The sequence below is a fragment of the Meriones unguiculatus genome, chromosome 6, assembly GCF_030254825.1.
Source record: "Meriones unguiculatus strain TT.TT164.6M chromosome 6, Bangor_MerUng_6.1, whole genome shotgun sequence".
NCBI classification, from domain to species: domain Eukaryota; kingdom Metazoa; phylum Chordata; class Mammalia; order Rodentia; family Muridae; genus Meriones; species Meriones unguiculatus.
In genome coordinates this window covers 22,182,066-22,202,507 of record NC_083354.1, presented here as the reverse complement: position 1 = coordinate 22,202,507, position 20,442 = coordinate 22,182,066, and the positions used below count along the sequence as shown (strand labels likewise).

The window sequence follows — 20,442 nt, the reverse complement described above, 5'->3', positions numbered from 1 at the left end:
CATGGACAGTGAATGAAGAAAGAAAGAAAGAAAGAAAGAAAGAAAGAAAGAAAGAAAGAAAGAAAGAAAGAAAGAAAGAAAGAAAGAGGGAGAGAAAGGGAGAAAGAAAGAGAGAGAAAGAAAGGAAGGAAGGAAGAAAGAAAGAAAGAAAGAAAGAAAGAGAAAGAGGAAAGGGAAGGACAGGATTGCTCCTAGGTACGGTGGAGGAGCAGGTCTATTATAGATGTGTGAGAGAGCGTAGCCAGAGGCAGACACATCTGGGAGAGTCCAGAGTAGCCATGACTGAGCCATGTGGGGGAGAGGGGAACCAAGTACAGCATCCAGGAGGCCAAAGGTGCAAAATTATACAAGAGAAGGCGGGTAATCAAAATGTCTGGATTATATAATGAGGAGCCTCTGGGGGAAGGGCAGCCCAGCTCTTGGGCTGGAAAATTCAGGGCAGAGGGCAGGCTATGCCAGCCGTACCCGTAACAAGTAGGGACTGAGGGATGCTGGGAGGACCTGGAGGCCCGGTCCACACTAATGTGTTAAATGGACACCTCAGCTGCTTGTTTGAAACTTAACAAACAGCAGGTTTGCTCCAATGTGCACTATGTCCCTTGCTCCCTGGGACCTAAAATAAACACTAGCCCTGTTGCTGTGATTTAAAAATACCCCGACAAAAACAACTTAAGGACAGGTTTACTGTGACTCACAGTTTGAGGGTGCTGGTCCATTGTGGACCAGGAGAGGTCTACTGGTCACATTGCAGGCACAGTCATGAGTCAGAGAATTGCTAATGCATAGCTCACTTCTTTTTATTCAGTCCAATAAAATCGACTATTGACCACATGTAATTCTAAATTCAATAGTAGCCACACTGAATAAGTAAAAAGTAATACGTGAACTAATGCTAATAATAATTATATTATTAGGAATAGTGTTTCCTCAAGATCCAGCTATACCAATCCTAGGCATATATCCAAAAGAGGCTCAACTATCCAATAAGGACATCTGCTCAACCATGTTAGTAGCAGCTTTATTTGTAGTAGCCAGAAGCTGGAAACAGCCCAGATGCACCACAGTTGAGGAATGGATACAGAAATTGTGGTACATCTACACAATGAAATATTACTCAGCAATAAAAAACAAGGAAATCATGAAATTTGCAGGTAGATGGTGGGAACTGGAAAAGATCATCCTGAGTGAGGTATCCCAGAAACAGAAAGACACTCAGGGTACATACTCACTCATAAGTGGATACTAGACATATAATATAGGATAAACATACTAAAATCTATAAACACCTAAGGAAGCTAATCAGGAAGGAGGACTCGGGCTAAGATGCTCAATCCCCATTCAGAAAGGCAAAGAGGATGGACATTGGAAGAGGGAGAAAACAGGGAACAGACAGGAGCCTACCATAGAGGCCTCTGAAAGGCTCTACCCTGCAGGGTATTGAGGCAGATGCTGAGACTCATAGCCAAACTTCGGGCAGAGTACAGGGAATCTTATGAAAGAAGGGGGAGATAGAAAGACTTGGAGAGGACAGGAGCTCCACAGAGACAGCAACAGATCCAAAAAGTCTGGGCACAGGGGTCTTTTCTAAAACTGATACTCCAGCCAAGGACCACTCATGGAGATGGCCTGGAACCCCTGCACAGAGGTAGCCTATGGCAGTTCAGTATCCAAGTGGCCTCCATAGTAATGGGGACAGGGACTGTCTCTGACATGAACTCAGTGGCTGGCTCTTTGATCATCTCCCCCTGAGGGGGAGCAGCCTTACCAGGCCACAGAAGAAGACAATGCAGCCACTCCTGATGAGACCTGATGGACTAGGATCAGAGGGAAGGGGAGGTCCCTTTTCAGTGGACTGGGAGAGGGACACAGGTGGGGAAGAGGAAGGGTGGGACTGGAAGGGGAGGACAGAGGGAGGTACAGGGGGGATACAAAGTGAATAAACTGTAATTAATAAAAATAAAAACAATTAAATAAAAATAATAATAATTGTATTGACCCGAACACATACTGACTTTAATATGTAGGCAGTGTGAGGTTATTAATAAGTAATATATATCATACGATACACATGTACATAGATATTATTATATACATTATTATGTATATATATTATGTAGATATTATTATGTATACATATATACATAATGAGTAATATGTACACATGTGCGTATACATGTATATACATGTAATATATTGAGTATTACATGTAATATATACATGTAATACATTGAGTAATATAGATTACTCAATAGTAACCTGTATGTGTTCTAAGTCTACATGAGCTGATGTGGATTTGACACTTGGAGCACATAGCTGCTTATAGATATTATGCTAGTTAAAGTAAATAGTTCTATTTAAACAGGAAACTTGTGCTTCATGAAGAAATTTTATACTGTATCAGTTTTTATATTAAAATTAAATTCAATAAGAAAATTCAGTCTTTTAGTCACATTGTCGTATTTCAGGTGCTCAGCAGCCATGCATGTTCAGTGGCTGAATATTGTTGAGCGACTAGACGGAGAGGGTTACTGAGATGGCTTCAGCCGATGGAGGTGCTTGTTCGCAGGCCAGGACGTCCATGTGCACCATTATGGAGGCGTGGAAAAGGCTGGAACCTGAATTCCGTAGTTTTCTAGAGATTGTTTTATGAAGTTAGGGACCACGTCTAGATTATCCTGAGTCCATGGAGAAAGCAGATTTCATAAAAATCAAAGAAAGGAAGCTTTTGGCCAATCTGCTCTTTCAGGTGAGAAAACTCTTGCCTAGAGCAGTCTACACCACAGGCCTCAGGTTGGAGTTGCCTGGCTGTGGCTCTTCCAGAGCACTACATGCACCTGTAGGTCCACTGGTCTGGAGTCTCTGGGTAACCCCATCTCATGGCCTGCTGGGTAGCTCTGCATTGTCCTCCATCCCCGCACAGTTCCCTCTCTGGGGCCCACCGAGCCCTGAGGCATCCTTGATATCCAGGTGGAAGTATCCACGCCCAGAGCTTTGCCTGGCGCAGAGCAATCACTTCAGGAAACAGTGGGAGCCACACCTGGGTGACTGATGAGGTGGTTTTAGAGTTCAGGAAGCGAAGGCCTCAGCGTGAACCAGTGTGGGGAGATGGGGGCGGGGCTCTTCCTTTGAGAGGGTTCTGTCCCCCAGGCCCTAGTGTGGCCCTGTGATGGGAGTGGAGCTCTTTCCTTATATGCAGTCTGAGATGACTCGAAGTCTTTATCTCACTGTCTGGGACAATGGGCCCTTTATACCGTTGACTAATCTCCTCCATTGTCTTGACGAATAACACCTGGCCTTCCTTGGAACTCTCCTTATCAAGCATGCCTCAGCCACCTGGGTTCACTCCGCCACAGAGTTCCTAAGGTAGGGATAGGCTGAAAAAACTCCAAACTTTGACATTTTCCTTTTTATTTTTTTAATTAATAATTCTATTTTAAAAATACTCCTCTTTGGGCCAGTGAGATCTCTCAGAAAGCTGCTCAGTAAGTAAGGGTACCTGCCATCAAGCCTGACAATAGGAGTTTGATTTCTGGGACACATACATTGGGAGGAGAGAATCACCTTCAAGTTGTTCACACACTCACACACACTCACACCAAGCGACACAGAGAGACAGATAGGCACAGAAACACATACAGTACGCTTATTTTCCTCAGCTCCTACTGTGTGCTCTAAGCGTCAAGAGGAGCCGGACGGCTTCATCAGCACTGTGCTTAGACATTTTCTCACCCAGGTACCCAGTCTCATCACTCACAGGTCTGACCTTCCATAAGACACTGCACAAAATTCGGTGACATTTCTCTGCTTTCTTATCACTTCCATTGACTGATGCCAGGTTCCTCAGTTCTATTTGCAAACCTCCCCAGAATGGCGGTCGCCATCTGTACTTCTGTGTTCTCTGCGGAACCACCCAGCTACTTTCAGGCTGTGTTGAGCCTCCTCTCCTCTCTTTCTCAGCCCGCCCCTCCCCAGAACCATGCTCTGCTGTTTACTTAGGACACTGAAGACTTATCCCAGCATGCATCTCGCAACTCACGTGGCCTCACTGTCTTACTTCCGAAGCCACTTCCATAGTTTTAGTTTGTGTTTATTTGTTTGGTTTTTGGTCACAGTATCGCCCCACTCGATACAAACATCCTGTGTTAGGTTCTTCAAGCAGCTGTACAACAACATACCACAAAATGGTATTTATTTCTTACACTTTCTAAGGCTGTGAAATTCAAGGTTAAGGTACTGGGAGACTTGTCTTGGGGGAACTTGCTTCATAGATAGTGGTCTTCCTGTGTAACTGAAAGCTTTCTGTTTGGGGGTCACAGGAAACACGGAGGCAGACTGTCTTTTGGGGTAAGAGACTTATTAGAAAAATTATTAGTGCCATAAACTGACAGGCAGACATGGCAAGGGTCTTAAAGAGAGTGTAGGCCCACGAGGGCTAAGTGATCGACTTCGTAGTTTTCAGAGGGGACCGAGTGATGCCATGCTGTGTGATTGACAAGTATAGTAACTCACGCTTGTGATCAGGCTGTGTCTGATTCCCCGGTGGTAGGAAAAGGGGAAAGATTTGGTCCTTTATTAATATGTGTGTCTGTCATACAGGGTGTGCTGCCTGAAGCCCCTTACTGCTTAGGGTGCTTATAAAACTTCAGATGGGGGAATGAGGATTATAGGCTCACAGACAGCCATACCTGTTCTGTTTTGTTTTGTTTTTTTTTTTTTTTTTTTGCTTGTGTTTCTTTTCTGTTTTTAATGGCAGCTGTGAAGGTAGAGACAGAAAGAGGACTGAGTGGCTGGTAGCCCAAACCTACAGTTATGACCTCAGCAATTGCAAGTTCTTTGTTTCATCCTAATTTCCTTTTGTTTCATCTTGGTTCTGTCCTTTCTGAGGTAGGGTCTTCCTCTGTATCTCTGGCTGGCCTGGAATTGGTTATATTGACTGGGCTGGCTTCAAGTTTGTGACAGTCCTCTTGCTTTTGTCTCTCAAGTGATTGAGACTATGGATACATAATTTTAATTATTATACATTCCTGACTTCACAGAATTATTTGTAAGTTACAGAAGAGCTAAACAAGGCTAAAGAAACCATATATGTATGATATATGATATGATATGATATGATATGATATGATATGATATATATATGATCCTTCTACATAACTCTGGCTATCCTAAAACACAGAAGTCTACCAGGCTCCATCTCCTAAATCCTGGGATTAAAAGCATGTGCCACCAAGCCTGGCTAAACTGTAGAATTTTAAAAGATAATGCAGATTGATGCCAGGACTATGTGCATGGCTTGTTTGGTAAAGTGCTTGCTACATAAGCTTGAAGACCTAGGTTCAAATCCAGAGCCCCCACATTAAAGTTACCTATCTGTACTTGTTGCACCGAGGAAGAAGAGATAGGAAGAGCTTGCTGGCATCCATTCTAGCTGAATCCATGGGCTCTGGGTTTAGCAAGAGACCCTGTCTTAAAATATAAGGTAGAGAGAACACTTGAGACAGATGCTTGTCCTTAACCTCTTGCTTCTAGCTACCTGTGTACACAAAAGTATACACATGCAGCTCAAGGTATAAAGTGTCAGTGGAAATGCAGAATACTTAATGGGATCAGACACTGGGTCTGGAGAGCTCCCAAGTGGGCAGTACCATGAGGAGGAAAAAATCTTGAGTCTAGGACAGTTAGGAATTTGTTACCTGGTGATGTACAGGGCAAAGGCATATTGGAGCGGTCCATGACAGTGATGGGCTGCTGTGCTGTGCTGGAGCCTGTGGTTTCTCCTTTCGTGAATCTTGGGTGAGGGGATTGTATCATTCGTTGGGCTGGTCGGTTCAATGAATTCTCAGGAGACAATTTTTTTTTATTAATAATTCACTTATATTCTCCGCCTTCTGGGTGTGCAGGGTAGATGGTACTTGTTCATATGTCTAAGTGAGATACCAAGTCAGGGGCTGGGGAAGTGGCTTTCCAGGTAAGGGCGCTGGCTTGCTGCCAACCATGACTGGAAGGAGAGAACTGACTCCTGCAAGGTTTCTTCTGACTTCTGCCTGTGCCGTGACCTGTATGCACCAGCTAACTAACTAGCTAGATACCAGGTCATCCTACCTTAGCATTCATACCAAATGGACCAACTGCTATTCTATCTGAAATGTAATTCACAATGGGCACAGCTTGCTCTCTACAGAGAAAGTGTAATTTCCAGGGTAAAAAGGGACCTGGGCCTGGAGTACTAGAAGAGGCTTTCCTGTGAATACCCAATAGAAAGAATACAGAAGCAAAGACGGTGTTTGGTGCTGGTTAGACCAAGCAAGAGGTAGGGCTAGGGAGAGTCTATCTTTTAGGCAATCTGAGCCAGGCCTCGCAACATACAAACCTAACTGGGCCTGGCCCTCCCACCTGTGTCTTCCAGAGTGTCCGGAGGAGAGCTGTTCGATTTCCTGGCCCAGAAGGAGTCGTTAAGTGAGGAGGAAGCCACCAGCTTCATTAAGCAGATCCTGGACGGGGTGAACTACCTTCACACAAAGAAAATTGCTCACTTTGATCTCAAGGTCAGTCAGGGGAATAAAGTGAAAGAAGTGTTTAGGAAGAAGGGACCTGGTCCCCTTGTCATGCGTAGGAAGGGTGCAGAGCCCACAGGCCCACCCTGCTCCCCTCCGACTCCAGACTCTGACCTTGGGGGAAGAAATGGCCTTTTGCAAGCATCCACCTCAGTTTCACTCTTCTTATCAAGTCTTCTGCACGTGGGGCTAACTGCAAGAAGCTCTTTGATCAGCTAGAGACACTTTATCTCTTCCGGGGGGGTAGGTGAGACATACTTAAAAAAAAAAAAGCAATATTGAAACAAAACTCACTTCACAAGAAGAAACTTACTGACAAGAGGAAGAGCTAAGTCGTGAGTGGGCAGAACTAGCAGGGTCTGCAGAGTGCTGAGGTTGACTGACACTCTAGACTCAGCGCAGCGTGGCCTTCTGTGTCCTTTGGCTGCTTGCTCCTACCTCACCTCGAACTAGAGCCGCAAGACTGCTTGCAGGGCCCACCGATCATTTGTGGTAACTGGTGTTCAGGGTCGAAAAAGTTCACTGTGACCACATATAACTGCATAGAGGATGACTGTGGTCAACACAGGATTGCTTCCATAGTAACTCTGCTCTGGCCCAGGGACTGATGGGCCTTTACAGATCGCTGACTCATCAAGGCCCCTTTAACTCATGAATGGATTCTTGTTGATACGGGACACCCACCACTATTTCAGTATTTGTTGCTATTCCTTCTTCTTTTTCATTGTCTTCTTCTTCTTGATTTTTTAAGTTTCGGTTTACTTTATTGCTATTGCTTCTTTATTTGCTTTTGAGTCATATTCTTATGAAGTCCAGGCTGACCTCATACTTGCTGTTCAGTCAAGGCTGACCTTGAACTCTTGATTCTCCTGTCTCTGCTTTTCATATGCTGGGCTTACAGGAGTGCACTACCACACCTGGCTGTCCATCCAGTCTTCTATGTAGAAACCCCGCTGCTTTCTCGTGCACTGTGTAGCATTTCTTTCTCAACTTAGCTCTTTTCTCCTTCCTTCCTTCCTTCCTTCCTTCCTTCCTTCCTTCCTTCCTCCCTCCCTCTTTCCCTCCCTCTCTCCTTCCTTCCTGCCTTCCTTCCTTTTTTCTGGTTTTTGGAGACAGGGTTTATGCAGCTCTGTACGTCCTAGAACTCACTCTGCAGACCAGGCTGGCCTCGAACTCATAGATCAGCCTGTCTCTGCCTCCTGAGTGCTGAGATTAAAAGCATGTATCACCATTTGCCTGGCTCGTTCCTTTTTTCTCAGGAGATTGGCGCAGGAGACAGAAAAGAAAGATCAATCATTGTGAGTTGTGACAGAGGGAGTTTGGTGGGGGAGGCTGGTGAGCCCAAAGGACAGACCTCCATCCTGAAGTGATCAGAGAGGGTTCCTGGAGAAGCTGGCGCTTGAATTTTCTAAAGAATGGACAGGGGTTTGCAGAGGGAAAGGACCATCTGAAGAAGAAAGACCAGCTATGCACAAGATCACAGTAACAGCTCAACAAATTCAATGAAGTATAGAAAAAGAGAGTGTGTACATGCCTGGGGAAGAGGCCAGGAGGCAATCGAGAGACGCTGAAGCTGGGCCAAGGAGGGTGCCCTTTAATTACCCTGAATGATATGGGACTGGGTTAGCAAGCATTTATTTCAGCTCAATTCCTCTGGCTGGGAAGATGGACAGAATGGGGTCAGCCGGGCAGCTCGGGACCTAACCAGAAGACTTACGAAGTAATCTAAATGAGGTATGACAAGGGACAGAGGTCAACCTGAGCAGTGCTCAGGTGCCTATTTTCATGTGAAGATAAGCAGCATCCACGATAGCACCAAGTTTTGGTTTGAGGGACCAATCCAGAGAGAATATGACATGCCCGCAGGCTCACAGCGGCCACCCGAGGATGTGGGCTCAGAGCTGTCCCAGCTCTTATTCTAGCATGGTCCCCTCCTGATACCAGTCGTCACAGTTTTTAAAATTATTTCCACTGAAGATATCTTACGGAGGCCCCTCAAATGTCATCAAATAAAAGTCGGGGTTCTAATGGAGGGAGGTCTGGACAAGCTTTGGACAGTGAGGTTGTGGTACACCAGGCAGGTCACCCTCTACCTGGCTTGCGTCTGTGTCTCCATCCTGATAATTCTGTGGGCAATTAACTTACTGTCTTGGGCCTTTACTGGAACCTCCAAACAGGCTCCCTTTGTCTTTTCTCTAGTGGCTGATAGAGGTGGGTGGGTTTGCTCTGGTGAAGGGGAGGCTTGGTTGGCGGCAGCTGTGTTGGGCTTCGTCTTGCCATACACTGGAAGGCGCCTGAACCTTGGTTTTTTCAGCCCTGCTCCAGACAGTGCCACCTACCCGGCGGAGTTGACATAGAGGGGGGCAGCGCTACGTGACGCACGCAGAATGCGTGTTGCGTGCTGTCACTGTTATCTCCCTTCCCAGAGGACTGGAAAAGAAAACACAACTCTTATTACAGTGTTTTGGGCTCTGCGAGGCTAGGAAAATAAACTCGGTAATGCAGAGAGCTAAGACTTGCTGTGAGCTAAGGGGGCTATTTCTAGCTCACAGACTCAGTCTGGACATTTTCCATGGCTTAGGGACGGTCATCTGAGTTTGCCCCAGTGCATATAGGGTAAGGTTGCTGCTAAGCCCACCCATGGCCACGCATCGTCGGGTTTGAACTTTTTTTTTTTGGGGGGGGGTTTCAAGACAGGGTTTCTATGTATAGCTCTGACCATCCAGGAGTTTGCTCTGTAGACCAGGCTGGCCTCAAACCTAGATATCCACCTGCCTCTGCCTCCCAAGTACTGGGATTAAAGTTGTGCTGCCACTTGACTCTGAACTTTCTGGTTTCCCCTTCTCCTGGGTGCCTTGGTCTAGGCCCAGATAGGCACCTTTGAGAACTGATGAGTAGCTGGACCACAAACAGATTTCCCTCATGGTTTCGGAGATACCTCCTGTACCCAGAATGTGCTATTGGGCTGGAATTTTCCCACTAATTTGGGGGAATACAGCCAGGTGGTAGCCTGGAAAAGGTTTCTTGATGCCACGTCACTTCCTCCCATCTGAAATTCACATATTCTTCTCAGTTTTCCCTTTTTGTGGTGAGCGTCTGCTTCCCCCTACTTGCTTGTTCTGTTACTCCTCAGCAAGAGGCCTGGCCTCCCTGGGATGCAGCCACCATGCCTTCTCCTGTTACCTCTTCTCTGGGTCCTCTTTTCAGCCTGAAGGAGCCATGGCTGAGGAGGGTCAACTGTCTGGCTGTCTGCCTTAGTCATACGAATGACCTCCTGGGAAGCTGTCTTAGTTTCTTTGCCTGTTGCTATGATAAAAATACCATGACAAAAGCAACTCAGGGAGGATGGGTTTATTCAGCTCACAGTTCGAGGGAATAGCAGATCATGCGGTCATGGCAACAGGAGCTTGAAGCAGCCGGGCATCACGTATAGTGAAGAAGCAGAGAGAATGAATGCATGCTCCTGCATAGCTGACTTCCTCCATTTTATAGAACCCTGGATCCCCTGTTCAGGGAAGGGTCCCACCCACAATAAACACGGGTCTTTCCACATTGGCTAACATGAAGATAATCCTCCACGTGCACAGGCCCATCTTCCAGTCAATTCTAGAGACCATGGATGTGTGTTGCCAGGGCCTTCCTGCTCATCCTGTAAGGCCCAGCGGAAACGTCCTTTCTTCTGGAAAGCCTCTGCCATCTGCCAAAAGTGTAACTAGGAATTAGCCAGCCCCTTTGCTTCTGTTGCCCTCCGTACGAACTTCTTCTGGGAGTGCCGATCTTTGCGAATCATTTCCTTTTGCACAGTTGCCTGACATAGGATGAGTGGCTGGGTGCTGAGTGAATGAACGAGCAAATGAATGAATACCTTAGTGACAACCAAATGTACCCTGGATCTCGTGGGAACTCGGTGCCCTTTCATGAAAGCACCAAAGAGGTTATAGGCAAGGTGCAGTTAGCTCACCAGTGTGCACAACAAGTAAGGACCCACTATCACCCAGGGGACGGCACCTAATGTGTCACAGTCTCTACCTTCCTGGAGCCTGACGTCTTCACGGAGATGGACGTAGCCAGGCTTGGTGAGGAGGCCCTCCGCAATAAAACCTGATAGGTCCTCACTAACCGTGCCCACTTCCAGGGAGTGAGCTCTTTGCCTCAGACAGCATAGGGAGCCTTTCGATGTGTGGTTATAAATGACACAGATTAGAGTAGGTTAGGGTGGACGGGTAAGGTAAAGGTTGTTACCTCATTGGGAGGAACAAGGGCCAACTGCCTCTTGATATCAGGGACCATCAGGCAGGATGTCTGTAGGTCAGAACACCAGGAACTAGGCCTCAGAACTACCCAGAAGCCTCATCTTTCTTTGTACGAAGTCTCAGTACAAATAAAGGCCTTGGAGAGAGTGCTTGTGACGGCCCTGTACTTAGTTAGTTTAGGGAGTTTCTCCTCTGAGCCTGGTGTACCCTTTCCCTCTCCATCCACCAAATCTAGCCTGAGAACCCTCAGATAGAAGGTGGTCCCCAGGACTGATGGTGTAGTAAAGCAAAAATAGTAAACCATGAGGAATGACTGAAGTTGTACATAATCCCGAAGTTCAAAACTCTGAGGAGCTTTGTTTTTATGAATACTAGTAAGAGGGTGTACTCCAGAGCAAGGAATCCCCCCAAAACCCAAGCCTCCACGCTCCTTCCTGTCCAGAATCATTCTTATTGCTGTCTCTATGGTCATGGTGTAATAGAGAGTACTGATCAAGCTTTTTTAAGAGTGATAATGGTAACACATTAAAGACAGTACTTTCTAGAATGCAGCAGGCTCACACCTCTTTTTCCTCACTTGATCCCCATGGCAGAAGAAGGTGATGTCATATTTTTACAAACTAAACATTGATATTCAGAGAGATTAAGTAACACACTCAAGATCACACAAGTATCCAGTGACAGAGTGGCACTTGCTATTCATACAGTTAATCCAGGTCTGGGCTGGGCTATACATCTTGCTTTGTTTTTCTGATACAGGGTCTCATGTAGGCCAGGCTGGCTTCAAACTTGCCCAAAGATGCCCAAACATACCCAAAGATGACCGGGGACATCTGATCCTCCTGCTTATGCCTCCTGAGTGACAAGCATGTATGTACCTGGCATCTCTGGGTGAAGCCTCTCGGATGAGGGTTATGCTAGGTGCCTGTCTGCCAGTATAACAGAATATCATTAATAGTGCCAGTGTGGGCTGTCTCTCCTGGCATGGGTCTCAAGCTGGGCCAGTCATTGGTTGGCTCTTCCCTCAATGTCTGCTCCATCTTTTCCCCTGCACATGTTGTAGGCAGGACAAGCTAATCTTATTTTTAGTCTCATTTAAAAATTGTGCCTTACTAGTTAGTACCAACAGTGCGTGCACTGGAGTGTGAGTGACTGGTAGCGGTGTGGGGACAGGAGTGCAGAGAGAGAAAGGGACTGTGCTCTTCAGCCTGTGAGAGCCAATATGTTCCCCACTTTTCAGTTGAGCAAAATAACCAAAAGTGTTGTCCCCACTCCTTCTGTGCGCATTTCCTTTCCTGTCATGTTAGGGGCCTCAGGGGTTAGGGTGAGGGTGAGAGTGAGGTGAGGGCTAGGGCGAGGGCGAGGGCGAGGGCGAGGGCGAGAGCAAGGGTGAGGGTTGTCTTCCACCTGAAACCAGCCCATCCTGATTGTTCTCACGGTTTCTTTGAAGTACCATCACAGCCCACCAGGAGCCCTAACGATGCAGCCTGAAACTCAGAATATTAGAGTCCGGGTCAGATTCTTCATTGCTTAGACACTGACCTAGGAGCTTCCCAGATCCGATGAGGAATGTGTAGGGGGAGCTGATAGCAAGCATTGGCTAACTGCACAGACGGTGAAGCCTGTACCCCGACACCGGAAACCAGCGGTCCTAGCATAGCACTTGGGAGGCACAAGCCAGAGGGCTACCAGCCGGGTCTTCACAGCAAGTTCTAGGCTAGCCAGAATACCTAGTGAGAACATTTCTCAAAAATAAAACAAACAGCATCTTTGCTTCTCCTCCTCCCCAGTACACCAGAGAACGAATCAGCAGTGATTTCCTTTCCTGCTTTTTTTCAGAGGGCGAGAGGTCAAAGCCACATGGCGGCCACTCTGCCGGCGAGTGGGAGGAGGCTGCGGTTTGACAGATCCGAGGGCAGCTGGGTTCAGCCCTTCCCTGAGCCACAGCTGTGGCTCTTCTGGGAAAAGCAGGGAGCTGGGGTGGCACACTGAGGCACCAGAGCCAACTCAAGGCGACCCTGTGCCAGCCAGGGTGATCCCAGGGACACGGCTGCATCGGAGGAAGAGAGGCACCTGAGGAGTAGGAAGCACAGAGGATGTAGGCTCAGCCCAAGCCCCTATGAGCTTAGACACCTTTACAAGCCCTTGTTTTGTTTTGTTTCTTTCCGTCTGTGTATGGGCTGAATCCTGACAGGACTGCCTCACACCGTGGAGATCAAGAGGCGAGTGTGGTGGCTTTACAAACTGCCAAGTTCTACGAGTGTTCAACATTCTGCATTGCTAGCTAGATGCTGTGAGGGACACCGGAAAGATATTTATTATTATTATTATTATTATTATTATTATTATTATTATTATTATTTTTGCTGATGCAGTGGGGAAGCAAGACTCATTTCCATCAAGCCAAGTGTGGTGGCTCATCCCTGTCCTTCCTAGTGCTCACAAGGACCACCAAGTGTTCCAGGCTAGCCTGTGCTACAGAGTGAGATCCTGTCTCAGATCCCCAAATAACAACAAAAGCCTTACTCCCAGAGTGCTTGGGCACTGTGGTGCTTTAGGTGGAAATGGCTCTCAGGTGCCTAGGGAGGGGAAAGCTGAGCCGATGATTTAGGTAGGGGAGACAGGATTTGGTGGTGCCTGAAAGAATGGCAGTTTTTGACCAGATCCTCATTCTGGGAGGGAGAGAATCAACAGGATAGTCCCCGGGCTGAGGGTAATGCCTATGGGCCATTTGTGTTAGTAAGACTCTAGAGCAGGAGTTCTCAACCTATGGGTTGTGACCCCTTTAAGGGTCAAATGATCCTTTCACAGAGAATGCATAACACCACAGGAAAACACAGATATTTACATGACAGTTCATAATGGTAGCAAAACTGCAGTTCTGAAGTAGAAATGAAAATTGTTGTGGGGTCACCACAACATGGGGAACTGTTTTTAAAGGGTCGCAGCATCAGGAAGGTCGAGAACCACTGATTTGGAGGTAGCTTTCGTTATTATTCCTAATTCTTAGGTGAGAGAAGCTAGGAAGCTTGTCTGGTGTCAGACTGTTATTAACGGCGGAGTGGAAGGCGAGCCCAGATTCCACGGCCTGCGACGTTAGCCATTGTCCACACTGATTCTCTGAAAACAGGACGTGTGAGAAGGGCCTGTGTGGCCGAGTGTTGGTTTATTCATTTGCTCGCTCGCAGCCAGCCACTGACCACCTCCTACAGGGCTGGCCACTCTTGGATGCTAACCCTGAGCTGGCAGTAGGAAGCAAAGACCCTGGCTTCCATTCCTGAGGCAACGTGGGCAGGACACGTAAGGAAGTGGTTATCATGGCGGTTTGCCAGAGGCATGTGCAGTGATCACACAGGCCCTCAGGTGGGAACTGGGTCACAGACATTCCTGTGTGGGGGTGGAAGAGGAGCTATTAGGATGGGGGTGTCTGGCAGAATAATCTGCTGGTTGGGGTAGTGGTGGCAGAGGTAATGGAGGTAAAGCAGATGCTGAGCTGGCAGTAAGGGCCAAAGGGCTAGGAAGTCTTTGAATGGCAGACATAATGGGGAGCTGGGCACTGGCAATACTGGAGGCCTGTGGGTCAAGATGTCCACAAGTCAAGATTGCTTCCTCAGGGTGCCCAGAGGTGCCTGACCAGTCTGGGGTTGGGCTTGGATTACCCGTGACGTTTTCTTGTCCCCATAGCCCAAGCCCAGCTGGGCCTCAGCCCCACCTGCCTGCCTCGGCCTCAGCCAAGCAGCAGGCAACCTAGGGAGGACACCGGGGCGTGGCTCAGTACGCTTGAGCGCTGCCTCTTCTTGACAGCCTCTTGACCGCTGTGGGCTTCCCTGCAACATGACTGACTAAATGACCTCCGGGATCCCATGTGGCCCCCCACATTGTGAGGACAGGGAGGAAAACAGGGTGGGGAAGGGAAGCAGGAGATGAGAGCGTGGGGAAGGTGTTTTAAACGAGGGCGTGTTCTTTGTGAACTCAGGTGACTGAACAGGGAGCCGGGCCCCGCTCCTAGAGGGGACTCAGGGCTGCTATGTCAGAACGGAATGAACGGCACAGCCAACGTGCTGCAGCCTCTCTTGGGGACTGTGCTCCTCAGCATCATGAGCCATCTCCCTGAATCCTCAGAACAATGCTAGCACCTGGTGGGTGTGTCCCCATTTCCTATTTGGATAGGAGGGAGAGGCCCCCAGGAGGCCCGGTGACTTTCCCCATGTTTCGTATTTTCAGTGGCAGAGCTGAGACGCCAAGCCCCTGTGTTTCTAATTTTCCTGCATAGTCACCGAGGTTGCCTTCACCCCATGCTGGGCGTGCTGTGCGGGCCCCGTGGAACGCGTGTACCCCTTGGAGGACCAGCTTCCATGTTACCACAGCAGGCACCTCTAGCAGGATCTACTAGGACACAAAGGGGCATGTTGACCTCTCCCAGGCTGCTCGCCTGCTTGGCAGGCCAAGTTGGGCATGCTTGTTTTGACAGGCGGGGGCACTTCCACCCCACCGCATCCCCCGGCGGCAGCTGTCTGTGTTCCGGGCTGGGCAGCGGCACCTGAAGAATGTGGTGCCTCCCTCAGCCGTGCTTCCGAGGTGATGTCAGGTGCGTGGGTTAGGTCCCTGGTTAAAGTGAATAGCGCTGGAGGAAGATGACTGAGGCAAGGGCGCTGAAGAGATTTGTACTACCCACAGGATAGTCTGGCTGCGGCCCAGCCTGCTGGGAGGGGCGCAAGCCTGTTCTTCCTTCCTCACCTGAGGCATAGACGCGGGGTCCTTTCCGTGTTCAGCCTTGGGGCTTAGAGCAGCAGACGTTTGCCCAGCTAGCTTGGAAATTTGTGCCGAAACTGCTAAAGGGACTTTGGATGGCATCCGATGCCTCACTTAGAGTTGGGAGCTGGACCCAAAGAAAGGAAGTCGTCTGTTTGTTAAGCTCAGCGCCTTTGCTCATGGACCTGAAACTGTTTCCCAGCCCCGGGTGTGGGCTCTTGTCTACCCCCATGTTCTATTCGAGGGAATGGAATCAGAGGCCACAACCTGGGGAGTTTGCCGGATCCCAGGCTCCCTTTCAGATCACATTTTAGGTCTAACAGCTCTCTGGCCAGGAGGGCTCTCTGGCACTCCTAGTGGTGGCAAAGGGCTTACGCCAGGCAGAGAAAAAGGAAACCCTGGCTGTAGTTCTTTTGCTTTTATTTTTTCGTGTGCATTGGTGTTTTGCCTGCAGGTCTGTCAGCGTGAGGGCGTCATATTTGGGAGTTAAGACAGTTGTGAACTGCCATATGGATCTTGGGAATCGAACCCTGGTCCTCTGGAAGAGCGGTCAGTGCTCCTAACCGCTGGACCATCTCTCCAGCTTCGCTGCATGTATGAGAATACTAATGGAATATGCAGCAGGTGAGAGAGCAGAGGCAATGCCGGGCACCTGGAACTGAGCTGAATTTCCCTAGGGAGGTCACCCATCTGGGAAAGTCATTACAGATGAGAGATAGCCTACAGGTAGGACTGCCAGTAAGCGTTGTTAGCTCTGGAGGGTTAAAGCCTTGAAAATAAGGGAGTGAAAGGAACAGGCTCATGAGGCATGGCTTGGAAAAGTGTGGAGAAGAAGAGCAAAGGCTGCGAGACAAGAAAAGCAGCTACAGCTCGGGGGAGTGTTTCCCTCAGGGGTGCAGGCCGGGGGAGGCTGCTCATGCTCCAGTGGACGGTTCTCCTCCTCTGCATATACAGGAGCACTAAATGGACTCTGTGGAGGCAGGGGTGGGGGATGGGGGGGTTGGCTTGACCAAAATATTATGTGCATGCATGAATGTTAAATAAAATCTTAAAAAAGAATGGAGCTGCATCCAAGGATGGACCAGGCGTGATCTGAGGTGTCTGAGGTGGTGATACCCACCTGTGGGGAATGAGAGTGGGTCCAGGTGTGGGGCCCACCGAAAGGCTGAAAAGGTAACCGGGGATAGGGTGGGGCTGGTGCAGGGATGTGAGTGCCTCAGTCATCAGAATGAGCTCTTGATGGTCCCTGGGACCGCTAGTATATTTAACAAGACTGGGCGATGTGGTAAGACTAGGAGCTGGACTTCCAGGGAAGCTCTCCTGCTGTCATGAGCGGATGGGCCCTGGGCGAGTGTTTTAGGTCTCTGGGCCTCAGTTTCCCCGCATCTGTGACATGGGAATGCCAGCAGCACCTATCTCTCGGGGTGGCTGCAAGGACCTCGTAGAGCGCTGACACGAGTCTCTCTCTGATCCCCGGAAATGGTCAGGCTGTTGCTGGAGGCCGAGACAGCGGAAGGGAGCCTTGTGAAAACTCCAGATAAGGGGCCGCATGTTCTCTGGCCTATATACCTTGGTGGCCTGGAAGAGGCAATTTCATTTGGTGGCAGAGAGCCAACAGCCTATCTGCGTCCAGTCAGGGCATGTCTGAGTATCCAGGCATCTAATCCAGGTAGCCCATTGAGTAGCTGGTGAGGTGAGAACAAGAGTCCCAGGCCTCCTCACTCAGCAGAGTCGTCCTGCAGCCACAAGGTCACCTCCCAGGCTGAGCCCCGTAGGCCGTGCTTTGTGTGTACCCAGCTTGGGTCTTCTCCTCCTAGGACTCGCCACTTTGCATTTTTCTTTATGTGTAGGTCTGTGTGTATGATGCCACATGTATGCAAGTGTCTTTGGAAGCCAGAAGAGGATGTCAGGTCCCCTGGAGCTAGAGTCACAGGCTGTTGTGACCAGCTTGACATTAGCGCTGAGAACTGAACCCAGGTCCTCTAACAGGGTTTTTAAGCACTGAGCCAAGTACTCCCCCACTCTCTGCGGCTCTCTTGTCTAGGTGAGGGCTCTGGGCTCACGGCTCTTGAAGGTCTGAGAAGCAGAGGAAAAGGCATCCTGTGGCGGCAGGTAGGAGCCTGCTCCAGACGCTAAGCTCCAAGGCTTTCCCAGCTCAAGCAGGGAGAGGACTGGCTTAGTCTGCAGAAGTGGCTCCCAACCTGTGTTATCTCGACCCCTTTGGGGGCTGAAGCCCTTCCACAGGGTTCACACAGCAGATATCCTGAATACCAGATATTTACATAACTGTAGCAAAATTACAATTACGAAGTAGCAACAAATTCTTTTATGGTTGGAGTGTCACCACAACATGAGGAGCTGTATTCAAGGGTCACAGCATCAGGAAGATTGAGAACCACTGGTCTTGAGGGTGGCTCAAGAGCTTTATGTATGACAGATAAATGCTTAAATCCCTGTGTCCCTTGGCTGATGTCTTGGCTCCCCCACCCCCAGCAGGAAAGGGACAATAACACTGCTTGAGGCAGTTGAGTGAGGGATAGAGTACACCTTGTGTTTGGTTGGCCCTAGGTGCTGCATATTGCATTGGCAATATTCTTGTCTTCTCACTTACTGAGCACATGGTGGCTGCCAGGCTCTATCTTGAGCTCTGGGGAGATGCTAGAACAAATTGCTCAGGAAGCTTGAAGCCCACTGGAGATGGAAAAATAACCAGAGGAGCTCTAGCTTTGGAATGAGGGGCTAAAGGAAGGCTATAATGGGGAAGTGCGGGGGAGTTTGGAGCTGGGAAAGGAGGGTCCATCAGGAAGGACCTTTTGGGGGATACTGGCTATCTTCATTGAAATGTGAATGGGCATCACCATCTTTGGGGAGGGGCAGGGCAGGGCAAAGTGCCCTCAGCAGCCCTGATCCAGGCACAGCTAGAAACAGATGGGTCTCTGGTAAGAAATGTAGTCTCCTGCCATCCTTCCAAGCCAGTGACCAAGCCATTTCCTCGGCACTGAGAGCTACAGATGTGAGTGAGCTACAGGGCCAGGGGCTGTCTCTTCTCTCAAGGCGGCACTGTCCTAGAGATTTCAGCCTCAGTCCTTTGATGCCTCATCTCTGCTGCTCTGTAGCCCTTCTCCAGGTCTGGGGTGTCCCATCTCTGTGGCCCATGGCTCCCATTGCATCATTATGCTGTGCTGGGTTCTGGGCCGAGGGAGTTAGGATAGCCTAGGACCTCGCACCTTAGCCCAAGAGTGGGCTTGGGGCCTCATGCCTGCAGAAGCACCAAACAAGGTGGCCACTGATGTGTGTGTAGAAGAGAAGAGAAGCTGCCCGGCAGGGAGGCCATGGATGGAAGGGTGGATGTGTCTCAGGGCAGGGAACACCGTAGCTCTCCTGTGGCAGCCACTGGAGTGCTGGGCCAGGGACACTGGAATGGGGCCACCTGCCTGGAGCTTGTCTCCTGACCCTACCTGCCCTCACACTCCCTTCAGCAGAGGCTAAAAATCTGATCCGCCTTGGGAAAGGACTTTGACACATTTTCAAAATAAAGTTGAGAGTAATCTCCAGAGGGGAAGTAAAATAAACAAGCTTTTAAAATGCAAAAGGAAACGTGTTATTTAAACAAACCAAAAAAAAAAAGTGGAAAAATTGTAAGGGAGGGCCTTAGCTCCCTGGAGTATAAGTCTCTAGCTGTGGTGATAGGAGGTCACAGTAATTTCAGGGATCCACAGATGCCTGTGTGTGTGTGCGTGCGTGTGTGCATATTGCAGGGGTGACTAGACCATTCTGTATGAGCTTAGCTAGGAGTTAGGGCCATTCCCAGTATGTCACCATGAGGCATCTACACAGCATTTGGGGTGGGAGGCCATTGCAAGCTCTGAGTTTTCCCTCCAGTTGAGATAGATCCTCCAGTGAGTCAGGAAGGACAGCAAGGACTTCTGGACTGGAGACAGCAGCCAGACGTCCTAATAAGAGCAGAGCAAACAGTCGCCTAGGGTTGACCAAGGTTTGCTCGCAGACAGGTAGGGTAGGGCTGTCAGGAATGTCTTCCAGGGAGAGAAAGTTTGAGCATGATGTATAAACCCAGCTGGGATTGTGCTGGGGGCAGGTGGCCTGGAGGGCCTCCAGGGGGAGACAGACATGAAAGCCATCAGCCATTATGGCAAGGCGGGAACTCCTGAGAACGGGGCTTCCGGTCCCCCTGAACATCTGTTTATTTGGGCAACAGCCTTTCTGAGTTGTAGCCCACATATGACAGGAGCCGGCACTTGCTGTGTGTAAATTACAGATTTTATAACCAAAGGCACAATCGTCCACAGTGCCGTCTTAGAATTAATTTTAAAATACATTTATCACCCCCCTTCCCAGGAAACCACACATTTATTAGCACTCCCTACCTATTCCCCAGGCTTTTGTTGATGTTGTTTGATTTTCAAGACAGGGTTTCTCTGTGTAGTCCTGCTGTACTAGAACTCCCTCTGTAGACCAGGCTGGCCTCAAAATCACAGAGATCCACTGTGCCACCACTGCCCGGCTCCCCGATCTTTTTAAGAAATATTTTTATTACATTTTTATGTGTGTACCTGGAGCACATGGAGGTCAGGGATCAACTTGCTGTAGTCTGGTCTCTCCTTTCCACCACGTGGGTCCTAAGGATTGAACTCACATCATTATGTGTCCTTTTGTGTATACTTCTCTCTTTTGGCATGTTTTCTTTCTCCTCTCCTCCCTTTCCTCCTCCTCCTCCTCCTCCTTTTGGAAGAGACTTAAGATGTATCCCAGGCTGACCTCAAATTCACTTTTATCTTCCTCCTTAGTACCCCAGGGACTAGTATTTCAAGCACATGACATGACACCTGGTCAGTGAAACATTTTCGGGGCTTATGTACATTGTA

The 20,442-nt window shown here is 48.9% G+C and overlaps 1 protein-coding gene across 5 annotated transcripts in view; it reads left to right on the top strand.

Annotated features, from left to right (window-relative positions):
- The window catches only part of Dapk2 (death associated protein kinase 2), a 111,606-nt gene that overhangs the window by 66,376 nt on the left and 24,788 nt on the right, over positions 1-20,442 (top strand). For 4 of the 5 annotated variants that reach the window (XM_021644229.2, XM_060384864.1, XM_060384862.1 and 1 more), the window contains one exon: positions 6,407-6,545. In XM_021644229.2, coding sequence (XP_021499904.1) covers positions 6,407-6,545 — 139 coding nt within the window. Of the gene's footprint in view, positions 1-6,406; positions 6,546-16,021; positions 16,184-20,442 lie in introns of those variants that run through there. The other variant, XM_060384863.1, reaches the window with a different exon arrangement.